Here is a 15,060-nt window from a genome sequence, read left to right on the forward strand (position 1 = left end):
ATCCTCACAAAATTGGGGTTGGGGTGTGAGCTCTGGGGTGGGGTAGGGATGAGGAGTTTGGGGATGGGATTGAGGGGTTTGGAGATCAGGGCTGGGGGTTGGGGCATGGGGAGAGGCTCAGGGGGTGCAGGCTCCAAGCAGCGCTTACCTCAAGCTGCTCCTGGAAGCAGTGGTATGTCCCTTCTCTGGCTCCTATGCGAAGGCGCGGCCAGGCGGCTCTGCATGCTGCCCCATCTGCAGGCACTGCCCCTGCAGCTCCCATTAGAGCACGTAGGAGCTAGAGCAGGGCCATGCCGTGGCTTCTGGGAGCTGCGTGGTGTGAGCCCCAGCTGGAGCACCGGAGCAGTCCCCAACCCAGCGCCCCCACCAGAGCCGGGCTGAGCCATGTGGTGTGGCCCCTGACCCAGCACCTTGGCCTGAGTGGGGCCGAGCTGTGTGGTGCAGCCCCATCCCAGAGCCCCGGCCGGAATACCAGACTGGGGCCGAGCAGCATGGTGTGGCTTGCAGGCTGGCTTAAAATGGCTTGCCGGCCGGATCCGGCCCAGGGGACATAGTTTGCCCACCCCTGGTGTAGACAGCTGGGGGCTCAGTGCGGCTTTGCCTCCCCATAAATATTAGGGATTGCATTAATAAATAAAGGAAACACTGAATTTGGAACAGAAGCTTGTTCATCTCTCTCTGTTAAAAGTGGACAAATTTAGTTATGGTACAAACTACTCATTGAAGTGATAGATAACAGCTATTATTTTTTAACTCTAGCCTCTCCAAATAAAAAATGTTGTCTGCACCCCTGTTGAAGCACAAGATTCAGTTATTCTTCACAATCACATGATCTACTATCCCTTTAAGGACAGGCCTGAGCCTGCCCATCCCCTCTCTGAGTTCTGTCTCTTGAAAGACTGGCATTCTGAAAACTCTAGTGTCTCCCTAGGATTATAGGACTGTAGGCTACTGCAAAGCATGCTAGGAAGTGGGAAGGAGAGGCAAGGAACATAAGCAACACTCAGACGTGTGAGTCAGTGAGGTTGATCGATAGATATCGGACGTGAAACCTACTGCAGGGTTTTCCACTAAGAGATCCTGGGGGGCTGTGGAAAAGGCCCATCAAGAAACAGAAAATAGAAGGAGCTGCGAGGGGTGAAACAAGAGAAGGAGAAAGCCTGGGACAATACAGTCTGGGCTAGGCTCAAGGCTCGGTGTTGACCTGTTTAGAGGTCCCATGTCAGGGCTTCCAGAGAGGGTAGAACTCTCATCAAGGGGGCAGATCACAGCTGACACTGGGGAAAGGACAAATGAGCCTGCTTGACCCAGAAGGAGAGGATTAATTGATTTCCTATCCTTCCATTTTCTCTCCTACCAAACTGGGGATGACTGTTTTTGAAGAGCAGCCGAGGCAGTGCTCTCCTCCCCATAGCAGGAAGGTAAAGTATCGGTTATATTTACTGCAGCAAACATAATTACACATTATTGGTTATAATATTAATCAGCCTTTTTAATTCCTTAGTTACAGTAGTTAATGCTCTGGTGGCAGTGAGGCCCACAAAGCGGACTATACTGCTGTATTTCCTTTTGTTTGTTCTAAGTTCACCAGCCATAAATCTCATCAAGTGATTCGCTGGAGACTAGGATTGCTGGGGGGTGAATAACCTGCTGACCTGCAATAACCAAAAGGTAGCAATGAGCTGGCTCTCTAAGGGGTTTGGGCTGAGGAGCACGGTGCTAGAGAGCTGGCCTCTCCAAGTAGAGGAATGAGCAAAGTCACATGAGGGGGCAGCCTGTGGCTAAGAGCAGGCCTGCAGGAAAATGAGCAGCTGGCCATTCAGTCAAATGGGGAGCCAAACAGGGGAAACAGCCTTGGGAGTCAGCACTCTATTAGGAGCGGATGGGCTAGTGAGCGGGCAGGAGGGTTGGCTGTCAGAAATAAGCCTTTGGAAGGAGAGTCGGAGTAGTTGAGGTGATGGACGGGCAATAAGCCCAGTTGTTTTGGGTTCCCAGACCAGGGAGCCTGTAGAAGAGGATGGGTGTGATTGTGGGTTCCCTCAGCTACTACAGAGGACTAAGAAACAGTCTGCACTGCCACCTAGTGAGGTGACACTGTGATCATGGGGACGCTGGAGGGACTCAGCAGAGCCCCAGAGGGCTGGAGCTGAGCCCAGAGTTGGAACAGAAGAGCAATTGTGGAAGAGAAGACAGGTGTTCTGTAAGGCAGGGTTGGGTCCACCTTGAGACTGGGGAGGAAGATTTTTGTTTTGTGTCTGCACTTGATACACAGGAAGGGGTGGGCTTGTTGTGATCTGGCCAGAGGGCTAAGTCACCTCAGTAGCCGAACTGCGTTGAGGGCGAGAGAATCATGGAAGATGAAGCGGGCTCTGAGCCAGACCAGGTAGGTCCCTATTGCAATCCTAGAATGTAAGATGCAGTTCAGGGAATCATTCTTCCCTATCTCTGACCATAAAGGAAAACCCCAGTTCTTACCTCTGAGACCTCATTGCTTATGCCTGCGTCCAATTCCGTACCACTGACTGTGGTGATTATTGGGCGAGCCTGAGTAAGTTTTTCGTGAACGGGAACTGGACTAGACCCAGAAGGACTGTCATAATGTTCAAAACAAAACTGAGGGCTCTCAGGAGGGAGCAAATGGTCCTTAATAGGAGAGCTGGAGGGAGAAGGGCTCCTGTCATCATGTAACTCCTCATCTCCAGCAGCTGCACTGCTCTGATCTGCTTCTTCTGCTTCCTGCCCTCCTTCCTTATGCTTTGGTTCTTGGATGGTCTCTGGTCTTTTGACTCCAGTAGTCTTTTTCCTGAGAGAGGATGTTCTTTTCTCATCAGCCTTTTTCTCTTTTGGTTTTCCTGTAAGAACACAATTAATTCCAAATCTTGATTTGTGTCAGCCAAGGGCATGCACAAGGGGGGGCAAGCAGGTGCATGGGCCCCTCCAATAATCAGCAGGGGCCCACAACTGCTCCAGCCCTGAGGCGGTGGCAGGGGCTCAGAACGTGCCCCTCCAAAAGCGGTCAAACTTTTATTCCCACGTACATCCCCTGGTGTCAGCTGATATAGCCAACCCACTGTAACCTGATCTCTAATCAAGATGCAGAATGTTTTCCAGATGTCATCAATATTGCAGTTAGTTGTCTATGTGCCCATCTACAATGCAAGTACTTAAATCCATAGGCAAATCTATTCCATATTTTTATTATAGGGAGCTGGTGTTAGTTTATTGGCAGGCAGTGTAAATATTAGGTATGATACATAACTTTTTTCTAAACACTCATTTTAGACATGAACATTTCCTCTTGCACGGAATTTAGTGATTTTTGAAAAGAAGAATTTGGTGCTCTCGTTTTTCTGGTTTTGTCTTGTTTCCTGCTCAGCTTAGGTCAATTTAAAAAGCCAGAACATTATACCTTTTCTGACTACTATGATGAAATTAAAAATAAGGAAGTTAGCTCTGTCAATGTTTAGAGATGAATCTCAGAACAATTATCCAGAAATTCTTCATTAGATTTTTTTTGAGACAGCCAACTGTAATTTACTATCTAATTATTATTCTTATATCAAACAGCAATCATAATTACTGCATTAGTTGTATTTTTCTCTTCTTATGGTGTTGCTTGAGGCCTTCTCTCTCTAGACAAAAATGATTATGAAATGCTGATGTTAACATTTTTAGGTGTGTTCTCTCTTGTGAACAAATGGTAAAAGAGTGTGATCTAATGGATGGGGCATCGGACTGGGATCCAGTAGACTTAGCTCTGCCACTGACCTGCTATATAACCTTGGACAAGTCACTCCCTCTTTCTGTCCCGCCCCCACTCCTTTGTCTATTTGCAGTGTAAGACCTTTCAGGCAGGAGGCTAATCTGTGTACAGTGAATAGCAAAATGGGAACCTCAGTCCCTAGGTGCTACTGCAATACAAATAAGTAATAACGTAGAAATAACATGAAAAAGGAAGAGCAGTTACTATGTATGTGCACCTCTCAGTATGCATGTTTCTTTTCTGCTACACTGCAAACACCCTTGGAGGAAAAACCTAGCTACAAACCCTGTCTATTTGCATAACTACATACAATTATTTGCTTCTGGCAAAACAGAAAATATTTCCTTCTAGGTATGCATGGTTACAACATAGCTATTTGCTGCTGCAGTGACTGCTAGCCTTTAGCTGATTCAATGCTAAATAGCAAGAATTAATCTTAATAAAAACTGATCACACATCTAAAAATAAGAACTGAATGCCAGAATCTTCCTTGGACCTTTTGAGCTACAGGGCAGAGAGCAAAACAAAAACATCATAAAAATATTATCTTTTCAGTTCTGCATGGCAGATCTTGGTTCTAATATTCTGCTCCTGGTGATATTTCTTCCAGATCTCTTATTTGTGTGTGTGTGTGTATGTGTGTGTTTATTAAATAAATAAATATATATTTTTTAAAAAGGTAGGATACTGAAGCTGAAATTTTTTCTTTTCATGTGTGTTCTTACCTACAACAAATTCTTCTCTGCTGTGTCGTTTGTCTTTGTTACTGCTTTTTTTCTGTGCTTTGGATACTGGATCCATCTTGGTCAATTCATTTCTCTGCCTTTTCATGGTTTTGTTCTCTGCAGCTTCTGTGTCCTGGAACTAGAATTGACAGTAATAGTGTTTATCTGAAACATACTGATAAGTTATATTGATTTAGTTAAGAACAAGAATATAGGTTTTTTTGTACCAAGCAGCCCAGCCTCAAACACTGTTCAGAATGAAATGATAAAGAAGAGTATCTTCTTTTCATAGGCACAGTGGAACTTCACCACACCTGCACCACACCTGCAGCAATAACATGTATTGTTTTCAGAGCATCCCACGTTAAAGGCTTTCCTATGGTACCACTTCTGAAAATCACACTTTGGAATGAGTCTAGTAATTGCCTTGGCACTTTGGAATTACCCATATCTCAGGACCACTGACAAGTGACTTTCTGGCATATAGAGGGAAATAGTTTTCCTCTATAAGAGGTTTTGTACCCAGGCTACAAGAAAAGCTTATGTTTATTACTCAGGGGTCAAAGCTGTAAAACAAAATGGAGAGCAGCTTTACTCTTGATAGGTCACTCACTGTGCCCACAATCACTCATAATGTACCATCCATCATTCCCTTCCCTCTGTTCCCACAGCTCCACCTCATCCTGAATCAATCCACAGGTTTCTGGACCAAAAAGAGACCACAAGGAAGAACGGGATTGTCCTTGGAAACATTGGTTCATAGCATTTCTCTTCTCTTCTCTTCTCTGTTGCTGGTGTGTCCATCAGGGCTACTGGCCCCAAAGAAGCAGCGCAGCTGGGGGAATAGTGGTGGAGTACCATTCTGCCCACTTGGTGTCAGTCCTGTACAGTATTTATTATTTGGCCTTTGGTAGCACTAGACTTATTCTGTGCTTTCCTAATTCTATCCTTTTGGTATAGAACTGAGTCTGACTTGGTAACATGAATCAAAGGCTACTTCTTTATTGCACTGTGTTCTGTGTCTGAGGTAGGCTGTAAGTGATGAAGTCAGTGTCTGTTTCGTTCTAATGTAAATAACCAGTATGAATAATGTTAACTCTCTTCTCAAACCCCTTCCAGGAGGAGAACGACGCAATAGGCGTTTTGCTACTGGAGATGTGTCCTGTGATACTTACAGCATTGATGCTGGCAGTAGTTTGCTTGCAGAGCTCCTCTGGCAGGGTGGTCTTTTCTCCCTCTGTCATATGCTGCTTTTCCGAATCACTCATGGCTACTCCAACATTCTCTTGTAACATCGCCCTGTGACTGGAAGGTCCCAGGAGATAGTTACCAGATTCAGAGTCTTGACCCCTTTAAAATTAAAGCAATACAAATAACTAGACCAAGATTTTGGTGATGTCTTAGAGCTCCAGAGATAGTCACTCCTTCATAAGGAGAGACTAGGGAAAGCTGATGTGTTTTCTTTTTTCCCTTGCAAGTCCTGAAACATTTTGGAGTGATCTGTCAGTATCATACAGTGAACAACTTATGTAATTGTAATGGCCCCAGCAGGTAGCTGCTTTTTCTGCTTGGAGGTCTCTTGTCTGCTCATTACTGAGGAAAGCAAGTACTGTAACATTCTCTCTTGTGCTGTAAAAAAGATCCAAAGACTGATTGGCGGGTGCCTTGGCCATTTAATAACAAAATCATATATATTAAAATACTTTTCACTCCTGTAAAACTTGTCATCTTAAGATCTAGAAAATGTTACAAAATTCAATGTCCTGGCTCTCAGAAGTGCTGAATACTCACATTCCACTGAAATGAATGGGAACTACAAGTGCTCAGGTGATGAAATCTCGCACCACCTCTGATAAGCAGGTATTGTACACATTTTTGAGTATGAAACCTTGTTGTATTCAGTGCATCTATCTGCCATGCAGGTAAGTAATGCTGTATACAAATTAATAAAATAACTGATTATAATAAACTGAGACAGAGAGTAAGAATTTTGCTGAAAGTCTCACAGTGAGTCAGTATCAGAGCTGGGAATAGAATCCAAAAGGCGTGACCTCCATCCATGCTCTAAATTGAACACCTTCATTTAATGCAAGTTACTGCTCTTCTAGCAGTCACAGCAATACCAGAGCTAAGAGACATAATACCACATTGTACTCAAAGAAAGAAATAATGATAATTCCTAGCAGGGGGTGTAGCAGTTCTAGCTCAAGCTGGAACTTCCATATAACAAATCAGTTTAATAAAAGTGAGGGGCTGTGATTTATCTGATGATAAACTATAGTACTAATAGGAAAACAATTATTGATAAGGACAAATTCTGTCCTGATATACACCCAACGCAATCTCATTGAGGTCTGTTCCTTCAACTAGACACTGTGACTTCTCATACCTCGGTTAGTCTAAGATCTTATCTTTACCTTTTCCTTTTGGAGCAGATTCTCTAGTAGGTTCCAGGTACTTTGCACCACTTCACTGATGCAAAGCAACCACAGATTTGGCTTAAATGGCTGGCTGCTGTGTGTCGCCGGCTGCTTTGCATCACCGGAGCAGTGCAAAGCGGACAGAACATACTGAAGAATTTAGCTCAGTGTTATCCAAACCTCTTAGTTAGTTTTCAGTAATGGATTTTCTGCATAATGCACCACTGTTTGTTTTCCTTCTTACTTTGGGGTTTGTCTAGACAAGAGTCTGTGGTTCTGTTTTAACTCAAGTTAATTGATTGCCTCTGGGCAAAAGTGACTGGTCTGGAGAGGGGAAAGATGAGAGGTGCAGAGACCAGAGAGGAAGAGAAGGCTACAGTAGTCCATTTCCCTGCCTATAATTTAATTTACAGTAGGAAACAATATTTTTGTCCAGAAAGATCTGTTATTCTCTGACTGCTCTGCTTAAGAGAGTTAGTGCCTCACAGGCATTTTTCCAAAGTGTGCTCATTATCAACGGATCAGTTTGCTCCTTGCTTTCTGGGACACACAGAGTGCTTGATTTGAAGCTCTAGCACTGTGTGTGTGTGGGGGGGGGGGGAGAGGGGCATTTATTTTAAATTCATGAAAGCAAGGGAGTTTGCACCACTGTGATGTAACCTTGAATGTCCATTAGTTTTACAGGTGTGTCACAGGGGCGAGGGGTAAGATAAGTAGGAGAGACAGGTGATTCCATCTGAAATATTTCCAAATCTCCTATCACTTTAGTATCAAAGTGCCTAAACACTACTACTATCGGGCGGTCTTGGGTTTCCTCTTGTGCCCGATATTGTACCATCGAAGCACTTCTGAGTTAAATAAGATCTTCACAGGGAGGTCCTGAGCAGACTTTGCGGAGTCGCCTCCTCTTCGCCCAACCCTGGTTATAGGAGAGTCTTGCATCATGCCCTAAAGACGATTAGACTCTGGAGCATGATGCACAACCCGTCACCATAGTTCTACAGTCATATCCCCTCATCCGAGGAGAACTGTATTTCTGACTCAGTATAACAAGAGAGTGTGGGTGCCCTCTGTCCTTTTGGAATGTAGTTCTCACTACCTAATATGCTTAAGTCACAATCACTCAGAGAGCAATCCTACTCTGATGTTTCAGTGCTCACTAGAAAGTAATTCAACCAAGATTCAAAGCCCCTGGCTCCAGATCAATTTCAGCTTCCTGCATTTCTACTTTCCAATAGAAATGAAATGTAATTGAAAACCAATGTAGGATGCAAAAAAGGAAACTTTTTAATTAAAAGAAAAAAGCACCTATTACTCACATTTCTTCAGTAGGGCTTGCTGTATGGCCCCCATAGGATCCCAGGTGTGAAATACTATGGGATCCAGGTGTTCCATCCATTTGCTTACCTGGATCTGTAAAAGGAAAAACATTATTCTTATTCTCCAAGTCAGAGTTATAACTGGTGAAACTACTCAGTATCATTGCAATACCTGTATCTGTGCTTTTGTTTTAAAGCCAGGCTTAACATAGTTTAAAGCGAGCAACATTGGTGGCATGTGACCATTCCCTGTGGACAAGTGTCCAAAAACAAGATGTGAGAGAAATAATTTTTGCCAGATTTAGAACCCACTTAAATCTAGAATCTAGATTTAAACCTGGAATCTAGATATAGACTAGAGCTTGAACAGAACTCAGTTTTGGAGGCTGAGGTCCCGTTTCATTCAAGGGTGCTGCCTGTTTTCTCAGACGTTATTCCCTGTCCATTCTAGAAACAGGCCAAGAATGTAGTTCAGATGAAAACTGTTATTGTGTAAATTACACATTCCATGTAATTAGAAAGTGAGGGTTACATTCTGCTCTCGTTCACGGACAGTAGTATAACTCGAAAGTAACGCCACTGACTTTGGTTTGGAACTGAGGGTTTTTGTCTTGGCCAGAAGCAAAATTCATGTCAAAATTCTGAATTCCCCCAACGTTGGGGTGTGTGTGTGTGTGTTGGGGTAGGAGGAGGGTGGTTTGGATACGAGGGTTTTGGATCAGACCCATCTCTAGATTTTATTAAATATTTTTGAGTTTTGAAACTCTAAAAGGTTTCATGAAATCTAGAGGCCAGTAATCTGGGATCGGCCCCAGTCTTTGAGGTGGGTATTGTTTTCAAAAATAGATATGAATTTTGCAGGCGACCCTTGTTGCCCTCTAACAGGCTGAACCCAAAGCACTGGATCCACATTGTGAATTCTAAGGCCAGTTCTAATGAAATCCAGAATGTTTATAAAAAATAAACATGAAGGGACTTCACAGCACTAGGATCTTCTCCCGCTGCCAAAAACTACCACTTCTTTTGGCAGGTTTGATGGTATCTCAGCAGAAAGCCCAAGGACTGAATGGGACATAGAGATGAAAGTAACCTTTGTGCCTAGAGGTGGGCCCTCCACTTCGGGGTTGACGCCCATAAACAGGATAGTGTTGGGAAGCATTCACTGCGGGGGGGGGGGGGGGGGGGGGGCTCTGAATCTGCAGAGGAGGGTGTAAGATTTACTCTTAAAGGAATAAGTTGTCATGTCAGACCACTACTTTTCTCTAGAGTTTGCCTGTGATACAGGATGTTAAGGCACCAGTAGAGAGAGCCCTTGTTCCAAGCATGCATAAAAAGTCAGACAGTGTTGACTGCTCTCAGTGATTTATACCATTCCAAGAGGCTGTGTTATTGCAAAAACTCACTTGTTTTTAAATTAAATCAAGTCTTTTATGGAAGGACCCTTCCCTGTTACTTTGTACAGAAATACCTGGACAAAGTCACATGAGGAGCCAAGAAAGCAGGTATGGTTTCTGTAGCTCTGTGCCTTTGCTTTTCTACACTTGTTTTTGCAACATGTGGCCTTTAAGTAACATGTTTTTTACATAAATAGACAGCTTCTGGGAGGGTGGACAGTACACGGCCAGTCTCAAAATAGTCCAGTGGGCCAATCTCACATGTCACAAATGATGGCATAAATGATATATTGGGTATAAAAAGGTTGTAAATGGCTAAGTTGCTTAAACTTTTATCAATCTGACATTCAGTAAGAGTGTGTCTTGTGTAACTTGCATCAGAATCTGTGGGAAGCAAATTCTGCCGTAGTGGCAGTAGGTGCAGTGCCCACTGAACTTAACCCACTCGTGCCAAGCTCACTATGTCCCCAGGAGTGCTGGGGATGGTGCAGTTGGGTCTAAACTAAAGTAGAAAATCTGGCCTGGTTTAATTTATACCTTCCTGTTACTCCTCCCTCTTCAACTGTTTCAGCATGCAAGTTACACTCATTTTGCACACCTAACCCACTAAATGCCAAATGGGAGCAAATTATGCTTTGGCACTTGCACGAGTCTTCTGATCGGTTTACACTCCAAGTGTAACTTAGAGGAGTGACAGAAAGAATGGAGTATGTGGCACAGAAACTTGCATGGGAGTTGCACTGCTTACTCTAAGCTGCATTTGGCTAAATTTGCCCTTGAGTCTGCTGAAGATGAAAGTGTCAAGTTCCCAGCTCTCCTGTACCTTGTGCCCATCTCTAGGACTGAAAACTTTGATGGTTTCATTTTGCTGGGATCTGGAGTGTCATTTCTCTGATTTGGTTTTGTGAGCTTGAATGAACTAAAAATCCCAAACCAGAATTCAGCCAAACCTGAGTCTCCCCTCACTTTACATTGAAAACTTCCAAACCATGAATGTTACATGACCAGTACTGGGTTTACAATGGCGCCATGGAGCTGGGGTCCTGGCCTGCTCCACTTGCACTGCAACCCGCGACCCCGCCTGCCCGCTGGCTCCCCCCCCCCGCCCATCACTTGTTCCTCTCCGCCGGCCAGCCGAGGGCTCCCTGGCCTCACCTGCCGGCTCCTCCCTGCCCCGTGGCTGGACCACAGTGCACCTCTGGCTGTGGGCAGTCTCTGTTTCCCAGTACCTGTGGGGCCCCGCCTGTCTCCCCAGAGCTGAACTGTCTGGGACAGATGCAGAAGCTTGGCCAGTCTTGGCCAGTTGGGAGGTGGGGGACAGTGTGCGGGGCTTGGTTGGGCCCCTCCAGTCCTGAAGGAGCCAGGCCGGGGCAGGCCCTGGCCTGGCTGATCGCGCCACTCCTGAGGGGCCGGAGCAATTCTCCACCCTGGGACCAGCCCTGGTGCACTGCCGGCTCAGCCCAGCAGGCAGTCACCTCCCAGCAGGGCCAGTGAGTACGGCAGGAGGCAGGGTGTGGGGAGTGGATCTCTGTGGGTCTGGGGGCGGTACTGGGCTGTGAGGGGTGGAGAAGATCTGTGTGTGTTGAGGCACTAGGGAGTGGGGGTTCTGTGTGGGGTGCTGGGCAGCTGTGGTGGGGCTGTGGGTAGGGGGGCACTGGGCAGGGGTGGTGTTGTGCAGGTCGCTGTGCATTTGTAGAGGTGGTCAGAGGGGGTGCTGGGTATAGCTGGTCCAGGGGGTCTCTGGCCACAGGGAGTTGAGGGAGTGTGGCAGAGGTGTCGACTTTCTGATTTCCCCAGGGGTGCTTGACCCCCGCTCCACCCCAGGCCCCACCCCCACTTCACCCTTTCCCCAAAGGCCCCACCCTGGCCCTGCCTCTTCCTGCCCCGTTCCGCACCCTCCCCCGATCAGCCCCCACCCTCACTCTGCCTCTTCCTGCCCCTGCTCCTCCCCAACCAGCACCTCCTGCCCACTGCTGACCAGCTGATCAGCAGCGGGCGGGAGGCGCTGGGGGAGAGTGGGAGGAACTTAATAGCGGGGTTGCTGGTGGGTGCTCAGCACACACTATTTTTAGCACCCACGGAGTCAGCGCCTATGGGGTATTGGGTGGGGGGGACTGTGTGGTGTGGCATGAGCCCGCCCCCGAGAGGAAGGGGCAGGATGGTAGCACAGGGCTGGGTGGCCACTGTGCGTCTGGCAACTGCCGGTTTGTAAATAGTGCCTTTGCACTGGGCTGCCCCTGCCATGCCATGCCCCTTTGCCCCTGGCTGGCCTCTCGTTCTGGGGACTGACTTCCCCATGTCATGCTCCATTGCCTCCATGGGGGTCCACAAATATGTTTGGTGCTGGGCCCACAAAAGGTTAATCTGGCCCTGCCCATGACTCTGATACAAAACCATCAACTGGGCCCAGTTCTCTCCCACCTTAGCTAACCTTTCAGTTAGCTTGGTGATGAAATGTGAAACCAAATAAGATTTGCACATGTTAAGATTTCATCATACGCATTTCACACAGCCTTAGAGAGGTAAACTCCCATTGTCTTTCTGCCTGTAAGGAAAGGCAACACCTGCACAGCTCCCTCCTGTTGGCTGATGTATTGATTTAGGTCTACACAGCAAAAACTGCATAGGCGAGGCTACCCAAGCTGGCTTGAATCGAGATAGCACAGGTAACAGTAGCAGGGAAGACAGCGCAGGTAATACAAGGCTGGCACAGACTCTGGCTACATACTTGACTCACCCAGCCCATGCTGTGCTGTCTGCACACTGCTATTGTGACCTGTGCTGTGCTAGCCGGATTCAAGCTAACGTAGGTAGGCTAGCCTGTGCACGGCTTTTGCTGTTTAGACATGCCCTTAGTCACAGGTGAGGAGTGAGCCGCATAGCACCCCATCTGTATGTAATACCCAGCAAAACCTAGGGACAGCCCTGAGGAGACGTGATGCCAGCAGGAAAAGCACATCTTTACTGACAACAGTCACAGCTTTCACTATCAAAGCTTCAAACAAAAAATCCAGGTACAGAGTGAGAGAAATCCACCCTGCCAAACACAGCCCTGCTTATCAAATAATAACAAAGTGCTGATTTTAGAAGATGCAAGTGAGGTATCTGGGAATAGCAGGAAAGCCTGGATCACTTGACTTAAGGGGTGGGGGGAGCTTAGAAGGAAGGGATATCACATGTCTATTGGCACTAACTCTTCCAGAGCACTTCTGTTTTTTCCCAAAATTCTGAGAGAAGTCCCAGAACAGTAAAAAGACCAAGTCTCAAAGGCCTGGGCTACACTAGCGGGGGCAGGGGTTCGAACTAAGATGCGCAACTTCAGCTATGCTATTCACGTAGCTGAAGTCGAAGTATCTTAGTTCGACTTACCTGGCCGTCCTCACAGCAGCAAGTCAACTGCCGCGGCTGCCCCGTCAACTCCACTTACTCCTCCTGCCGAGGTGGAGTACAGGCATCGATTTGCGGATCGATTTATTGCGTCCAAATGAGACGCGATAAATCGATCCCCGATACATCAAACGCTACCCGCCGATCCGGCGGGTAGTATAGACGTACCCTCAGTAATGTTCAATACTTTGCATTCTATAAGACCATCCTTCAGAGGATCTCAAAACACTTTACAAACATTAAGAAATTCTCACATCACCTCTGTGCAGTAGGCAGGCATCCCCATTTGATAGTTTGAGACACAGGGTACATCTACACTACAGGGGGGAGTCGATTTAAGATACGCAAATTCAGCTACGTGAATAGCGTAGCTGAATTCGACGTATCACAGCCGACTTACCCCGTTGTGAGGACGGCGGCAAAAGCGACTTCTGCGGCTTTTTGTCGGCGGCGCTTACTACCACCTCCGCTGGTGGAGTTAGAGCGCCGATTCGGGGATCGATTGTCGCGTCCCGACGGGACGCGATAAATCGATCCCCAAGAGGTCGATTTCTACCCGCCGATTCAGGCGGGTAGTATAGACCAGACCACAGAGAGCTTAAGTGATTTAATATAAATTACTGCAAACTAGTTACAGAGCCACATGAATAAAACCAAGAAGTCCTGATACTCCACTCCCCTGCTCTAACTGCTAGAGTGCTACACGGCTCTTGCCTTAGAATCATAGAATATCAGGGTTGGAAGGGACCTCAGGAGGTCATCTAGTCCAACCCCCTGCTCAAAGCAGGACCAGTTCCCAACTAAATCATCCCAGCCAGGGCTTTATCAAGCCTGACCTTAAAAACCTCTAAGGAAGGAGATTCCACCACCTTCCTAGTGAAAAAGTTTTTCCTAATTTCCAACCTAAACCTCCCCCACTGCAACTTGAGACCATTACTCCTTGTTCTGTCATCAGGTATCACTGAGAACAGTCTAGATCCATCCTCTTTGGAACCCCCTTTCAGGTAGTTGAAAGCAGCTATCAAATCCCCCCTCATTCTTCTCTTCTGCAGACTAAACAATCCCAGTTCCCACAGCCTCTCCTCATAAGTCATGTGCTCCAGCCCCCTAATCATTTTTGTTGCCCTCCGCTGGACTCTTTCCAATTTTTCCACATCCTTCTTGTAGTGTGGGGCCCAAAACTGGACACAGTACTCCAGATGAGGCCTCACCAATGTCGAATAGAAGGGAATGATCACGTCCCTCGATCTGCTGGCAATGCCCCTACTTATACAGCCCAAAATGCCGTTAGCCTTCTTGGCAACAAAGGCACACAGTTGACTCCTATCCAGCTTCTTGTCCACTGTAACCCCTAGGTCCTTTTCTGCAGAACTGCTTCCTAGCCATTCGGTCCCTAGTCTGTAACAGTGAATGGGATTCTTCCGTCCTAAGTACAGGACTCTGCACTTGTCCTTGTTGAACCTCATCATGTTTCTTTTGGCCCAATCCTCTAATTTGTGCAGGTCCCTATGTATCCTATCCCTACCCTCCAGCATATCTACCACTCCTCCCAGATTAGTGTCATCTGCAAACTTGCTGAGAGTGCAGTCCACGCCATCCTCCAGATCATTAATGAAGATATTGAACAAAACCGGACCCAGGACCGACCCTTGGGGAACTCCGCTTGAAACCGGCTGCCAACTAGACATGGAGCCATTGATCACTACCCGTTGAGCCCGACGATCTAGCCATCTTTCTATCCACCTTATAGTCCATTCATCCATCCCATACTTCTTTAACTTGCTGGCAAGAATACTGTGGGAGACCGTATCAAAAGCTTTGCTAAAGTCAAGAAATAACACATCCACTGCTTTCCCCTCATCACAGACCCCGTTATCTTCTCATAGAAGGCAATTAGGTTAATCAGGCATGACTTGCCCTTCGTGAATCCATGCTGACTGTTCCTGATCACTTTCCTCTCCTCTAGGTGCTTCAGAATTGATTCCTTGAGGACCTGCTCTATGATTTTTCCAGGGACTGAGGTGAGGCTGACTGGCCTGTAGTTCCCTGGAT

The 15,060-nt window shown here is 46.6% G+C and overlaps 1 protein-coding gene across 1 annotated transcript in view; it reads right to left on the reverse strand.

The window, feature by feature from the left end:
• The window catches only part of KIAA2012 (KIAA2012 ortholog), an 86,985-nt gene that overhangs the window by 8,156 nt on the left and 63,769 nt on the right, over positions 1–15,060 (reverse strand). The window contains exons 17-20 of the mRNA XM_054043309.1: positions 8,228–8,321; positions 5,664–5,838; positions 4,489–4,627; positions 2,476–2,852 (exon numbers count right to left, since the gene is read on the reverse strand). Coding sequence (XP_053899284.1) covers positions 2,476–2,852; positions 4,489–4,627; positions 5,664–5,838; positions 8,228–8,321 — 785 coding nt within the window. The remainder of the gene's footprint in view (positions 1–2,475; positions 2,853–4,488; positions 4,628–5,663; positions 5,839–8,227; positions 8,322–15,060) is intronic.

This window comes from Malaclemys terrapin, chromosome 11 (assembly GCF_027887155.1).
Source record: "Malaclemys terrapin pileata isolate rMalTer1 chromosome 11, rMalTer1.hap1, whole genome shotgun sequence".
NCBI lineage: Eukaryota > Metazoa > Chordata > Testudines > Emydidae > Malaclemys > Malaclemys terrapin.